The 6,340-nt window shown below is 39.5% G+C and overlaps 1 protein-coding gene across 1 annotated transcript; it reads left to right on the forward strand.

The window, feature by feature from the left end:
* Nucleotides 1-5,079: 5,079 nt before the first annotated feature.
* LOC108321927 (uncharacterized) lies at nt 5,080-5,610 on the forward strand. Its single transcript, XM_017553843.1, has 2 exons — nt 5,080-5,376; nt 5,485-5,610. The coding sequence occupies exons 1-2, from the start codon at nt 5,080-5,082 to the stop codon at nt 5,608-5,610; spliced, it is 423 nt and encodes a 140-aa protein (XP_017409332.1).
* The last annotated feature ends 730 nt before the right edge of the window (nt 5,611-6,340 follow it).

Genomic DNA, 6,340 nt, shown 5'->3' on the forward strand with positions numbered 1-6,340 from the left:
TCACCGAGACATTGGGTTTAAGGTAAATTAGAAAGTGACATTAACATTAATGAAGAAAGATGAATTCATGAATACATGAGAGTGGATAGGATAAGTCGGAAACCCCAACAACATAATCATTCATATTTTACGTCAATCTCTTTTGCTTCTTTCAATCTAATTGATCAAAACTTGCATTCATGTTTATTTTCTGCAATTCAAACACAATGATTTTGTTTACAAGTCTAATTTAATCAAGAAATCACATAACTGTCTAGGCCGTGAGTCCTTTGGGAAACGATACTTGGTCTTACCATTTTATTATTACTTGATACGATTCGCTACACTTGCCGAAGTGTTAACAAGTTTTTGGCGCCATTGTCGGGGACTCGTGGTTTAACTATTATATTTGTGTGATTTTGATTAGTTTTGACTTGGTTTTTATCCTTTTATCTTTTTAGTTTATCTTTTTATTTTTGTTATCTTTTTATCTTTTCTATATTTTTTTATCTTTTTATGCTAACAATTGTTTCTAGGGTTTTGTTTTCTTGTGTATGCAGGATATAATTCGGACTAGAAGCAAGAAAACAACGAAACCTCTTCTTGAAGGATTGGACGAAAGTAGAAGGAGAAGAAGGATCCGAACATCTAGAGAATTATTTCCTTCTCCGGAGACACTTCTACAACCCTCACCCCAAAGATCTAACCAGAGTACTGAAGAGATGGCTGGAGAAAATAATGGTAGACGTACTCTGGTGGATTACACCAATGTTGTTGGCCCTCATCACTTTAATAGCATTGCTAGGCCGAGGGTCAATGCTGCAAACATGGAGGTGAAACCGGCGTTGATACAATTGGTGAAGAGCAACCAATTTAATGGGCTATCACATGAAAGTCCATATGAGCATCTAACCACATTCAACGAGATTTTCAACACTGTGAAGATCAATGGTGTGCCGAATGATGCAATAAAGCTAAGCTTGTTTCCTTTCTCATTGGGAGGCAATGCTAAGCTATGGTTGAATTCTTTCCGAAGGATAGCTTTACTGAATGGAAAGTCGTGGTTTCAAAGTTTTTAAACAAGTACTTCCCAATATCCAAAATCAACAAAGGGAAGCAAGAAATTTCTTCTTTCAGGCAAGGTATGGAGGAAACGCTAGGTCAAGCATGGGATAGATACAAGAGCTTGTTGAGAAAGACGCCCACTCATGGCTTTGACGAAGCAACAGTAGTCATTCTTTTTCTTGGAGGTCTTGGTTCACAAACCAAATTGATGCTAGATGCCTTAGCTGGAGGTAATATCAAATGCAAGACTCCAGAGGAAGCTTTTGAATTGATAGATAACATGGCTACTAATGACAACGAGATGCATAATGAAAGAGGAGCTCCACCTCAACAGAAGGGAGTCCTACAATTGCAATCTCAAGATGCATTGCTTGCACAAAATAAAATCATAACTCAACATTTGGAGAATTTGACAAAGACACTCGCTCAGTTGCCAAAGGAATTGAAGAAAGTTTCACAGGTTCAACAACAACTCTGTGAATTGTGTGGTGGTGACCATATCAATGGTCAATGTGATTTTCCAGTGGAGGCCCTAGAAGATGTCAATTTTATGGCTAATCAATTTCAAAATCAATTTCAATACCGCCAAGAGAACTTCAACCAAGGGTGAAAACCTCACCCAAGCATGGGTCAAGGTCAAAATGGACAAGTTGGACAAGCAGGACAAGTTAATAGACCACAACAGCAACCATCACTATGGCAACAAGTATCTGCGCTAAATGAGAGATCAACAAAGCTTGAAGAAACTCTTCAACAATTTATTCAGGTGACTATCTCCAATCACAAGAGCATTGAAGCTGCAATTAGAAATCTGGAGATCCAAGTTGGCCAAATGGCTAAGAAGTTTGAGGATATGCTTGACAGGAGTTTTTGGGCTAATACTGAGGTTAACCCTAAGGAAGAGTGTAAAGCTATTTTGAGTATATGTGATGAGAGGGTGGATGAAAAAGAGAGAGTTGAGTTAGAAAAGAGAGACGAAAAAGAAGAGAGAAAAGGTGAGGATGAGAAAAAAGAGAAAGAAAAGAAGAGGAGAGTGAAAAATTGTGAGAAAAGTGAGAGAGTTCTTCCTTATCCTAAGGGGAGTGAAAAATTTGATAAAGAGAGACAATATAAGCATTTTAAAGAGATCTTCAAGCAATTGGAGATTAAGATACCTTTTACTGAAGCACAACAAATTCCTTCTTATGCAAAGCATATGAAGAAAGTCCTCGTAAAGAAGAGATATTTAGAGGAGGAAACTAGTGATAAACAGGGAGAATGCAGAACTATTTTGGAGAAACCACTTCCTCCAAAAGTGAAAGATCCAGGAAGTTTTACTATTCCTTACGTCATTGGGAAGGAGAATATAAGAAAGGCCTTAATTGATTTAGAATCAAGCATTAATTTGATGCCCTTATCTATGCTTGAAAGGATGGGTGATCTTGAAGTCAAGCCAACCAAGGTGACTTTGCTCATGGCAGGTGGATCTTCCAAGAAACCCTATGGTGTAGTGGAAGATGTTGTGGTTTGTATAAAGCAACTTATATTCGTAGTGGATTTTGTGGTGATAGAGATGGAGGAAGATGAGAAGATTCCAATTATTCTTGGAAGGCCGTTTATGAAAATGGCAAAAGTAATCATCAATGTGGATGATGGGTTGATAGTGCTTCAAGACCAAGAGGAAAAGGTGATCTTTAATGTCTTCAAAGCTTAGCAGCATATTCAAGAGAAGGAGACTAATCATAAAGTTGCATGTAAGGATGCACCAGTGACTAGCCCTAAAGCTGCAAAGTCGGTCATCAAAGGTAAAAATTGTTTCTTGTCACAGGTTAGGGAAGAAGAAAAAGATGGAAAAGGAAGGATGGTTCATGGTGACTTGAAGGATGCACAATTCAAACTTGGTACACCGGTACGATTCAAGAACAAGTTGTGGGTTGTGAAAGATTTCAAAGAGAATGGAGTGATAGAGATTGAAGCTCCATATTCAAGGAGAGTCAAGAAGGTGGATCGAAAGCAATTGATGAGTTGGTGTGATGAAAGCAAGAGGAACACCAACATTGAAGAAGGAACTTGAGCTTTATTAGGTCAAGCTAGTGACGTTAAAAGAGCGCTTGCTGGGAGGCACCCCAATGATTTGAGAACATTAATTTCTTTGAAGTTATTTATTTTGGTGATGTAATTTGAAACTTTGGAACATTGTTATATTTGGGTTTAGCATCTACTGATGGATGCTAGGTTGGTGAGTATTTACTGGATACTTAGAAGGTACACCAACTGAAAGGTGATGGTAATATTTACACCTACTGATGGGTGCTGGAGGATTTTGGGTCAGGCTCGTGACGTTAAACAAGCGCTACTTGGGAGGCAACCCAGTTGATTGACTTTATCTTTGTTTGTTTGTTTTGGTTCTGCTCTTGTTGCATTATAGGTATTGACTTGAATGTTTGAGTGGTGTGAGAAACTAAGTGCATTGGTGAAGTGAGAGTGAGTGGAAAATATATGAGATTTGAAAAATTGAGAGTTGAAGTTGAGAGGCATTGGTAAAGGACGCTTAGAGCAAGCTAGGAAGGAAGAAAGTGGGTGTCGCGCATGTCGTTCAACGATAATTACCGTTAAGAGCGAAAGCTGCAGATTTTTCTGTTTGGGTTTTTAAAATTTGGGCTCAGCGGGATTTGGCCCATTAGGTCTTTTTCATACCCTAGGGCGCGTCTTGGCCGCCACTTTCAGATTTCATTCCTCCCAAATACTCTCAAGCACTCTTCAAAGAGTTTTCTCCACTTTTCCCTCCTTCCTCCTTCACAAAACCTCTCTTTCAACCATTTTTTGCATCAAGTTTCCATCCAAGTTTGGGGTTTAATGAGAGCATTGCTGTTAGGGGCTGATTTCTTCATATTCCTATAGCATTCTTCACTCATTTAGCATCTCCAACTAAGTGAGTACATGCATTTTTCATTCTAGGGTTTTTGAAAGCATGAATTGGTATGAACATGGTTGTCTAAGCATGATTCTTGAGGGGTTTTGATTTTTATGTATGATTAGATGAATTTATCACTGTTTGGACCGATTAAATTGTTTGAATTGGGACTGGAACTAGGAAGAATGCATGAGGGTCGAGATTAGAAGCAAATTTTGGGCATTTTGGCAAATCTGCAGAATCGTTGCTCAGCGAAAATTACCCCTGAGCGCGATTTCTACAGAATGGTTTTTTGAGTTTGTTTTGCTACTGTTTCTCTGCACAGGTGGCGCTGAGGGGTTCTGTTTGCCCTCAATGGTGATAAGGAGTGTTTTAGGGAGTTGTTTGTGGTTTACTAATGCTTAACAATGTGTCTTGTGGTTTTGTTAATTGTATTTGATGCAGGGATGGCCTCCTTATCGGGCAAAAGAATCAAGACTATAGAATCCAAGAGGAAGGAGAAGGAACCAGAGCGCCTCTATTCTCACAAGTTCCTTTCTCGTAAACATGAGCGCCACTTCAATAATGTTCAAGATAGAAGGCTATTGATGGAAAGGAAGGCTGGGTGGATACCTGATTTTGCTCCACAGTTTGGAGAGCAACTAGAGAACAGAAATTGGGAGAGATTAGCCACTTATCCTGCACCAGCTAACATAGCAGTGGTGAAAGAGTTCTACACCAATGCAAGGCGGTTGGGTAATCATCCCACTAAGGATTATATGAGCTATGTTAGAGGACACACCATTCGGTATGACCTTGATTCCATTAAGAGGTTTTTAAATATTGAATGGGCTGGTGAGTAGTGTCAGTTTGCTCTGAACATGGAAGAAGGAGCAGATTTTGATGATGTGGAGCATGTGCTTTGTGTCCCTAGAGGGCACTTTCAGAGAAATAGGAATGGTGCAGTTGTGAATATTAGGAGAGCTTATCTGACTCCCTTAGCAAAGTACTTGATGGCTTTTTCTCATGCCAACATCCAACCTTGTTCACATGTTTCAGATATTATTGTCAGCAGGGCTCTTCTTCTGTACTGTGTGCTCAGAGGGATGAGCATTAACATTGGATAGGTTATAGCCAATGAGATACAGGTGTGTGCCAATACTATGAACAACAAGGCACCATTACGACATCCTTCCCTGATCACACACCTTTGTGAGATAGCTGGAGTGAATATTTCTACACCGCTAGTGGAGAGGCCAAGGAAGGCAATTGTTGAGGCCTATTATAGACAGTATTGTGGCGGAGATGAAGCAGCTCAGACCGTACCACCACGTCAGTCTTCTAGAAGGACAGGACCATCACAAGCACATGCACTGCCTCATGATGCAAAGCCTTTTCATATGAGGGACATGTATATGTCTTTGATGGAGGACAGGTTACAGTCTATCCATAGAGGGCAGGTGGCCACAGCAGAGATGATCATTGGGATGTATGATACACCCCCAGGACATCGGTGGACCATGGATGAGTTCAACAATGTGGTGGCATGGCCAGAGGAGCAAGCTTAGGCTAGTGGAGCTAGAGCAGCTAAAGCTCCACCTATGGATGACGATGATGAGGATAATGATGATGACTTTGAAGATGCTGAAGAAGAAGAAGGAGAGGAGGAAGATTCGGATGATAGCATGCGTTGATGAGGAGTAGAGATAGCATCTACTGATGGATGCTATCACCTCTAGAGCAGGATTTTTTCTTATCTTTTGTTTTGTATTGTTGAACTTATTTGCTTCTGTTCTTAGAGTAGGTTGTGAGGTACTCAGTGTGAAACTTTATCTGTTATGATGGTTTGCTTGTGATTTATGCATGATGAGTATTGCTTGATGATGCTTGGATATTGATTGATGTTGAGATTGTGCATTATATGCTGATATACAGGTGGTTGTTCACAAGCTATGTGAATAGATGCATGATGTTGTGATTGTGATTATGATGCTAAGCATGATGTGTATCTGGAATAGATGGAATGTTGAATGAGCTTATGTGTGAGGTTTTGAACTCCAGAGTTTTTGTTATTGAGTGCTATTACCTTGAAAGCATAAATGACTTTGCCCAGGTTTCTATGATTGAATCACTTGTTTGCATGTGTCATATGATCAAAGCCATTTGTTGGTAACCCTTTTTAGCCAAATGCATGATTTTAGCCCAATAAAAGAGAACACAATGTGTTTTATCCTTTGAAACTTTAGCCTTGAATATGATGTGAAAACCCTTTTTGAAAATATTTACCTTGAGTTGAGTTGAGAATATCTTGTGGTATTGATAAAGGTTCAAGTTTGGGGTTGTTGGGAAGTGTAAAAAGGCAAAATAAAAACAAAGGCATTGAGCCAAGTGTTAAGCACGTGAAAAGCAAAAGAAAAAGAAAAG

Source organism: Vigna angularis, chromosome 6 (genome assembly GCF_016808095.1).
Source record: "Vigna angularis cultivar LongXiaoDou No.4 chromosome 6, ASM1680809v1, whole genome shotgun sequence".
NCBI lineage: Eukaryota > Viridiplantae > Streptophyta > Magnoliopsida > Fabales > Fabaceae > Vigna > Vigna angularis.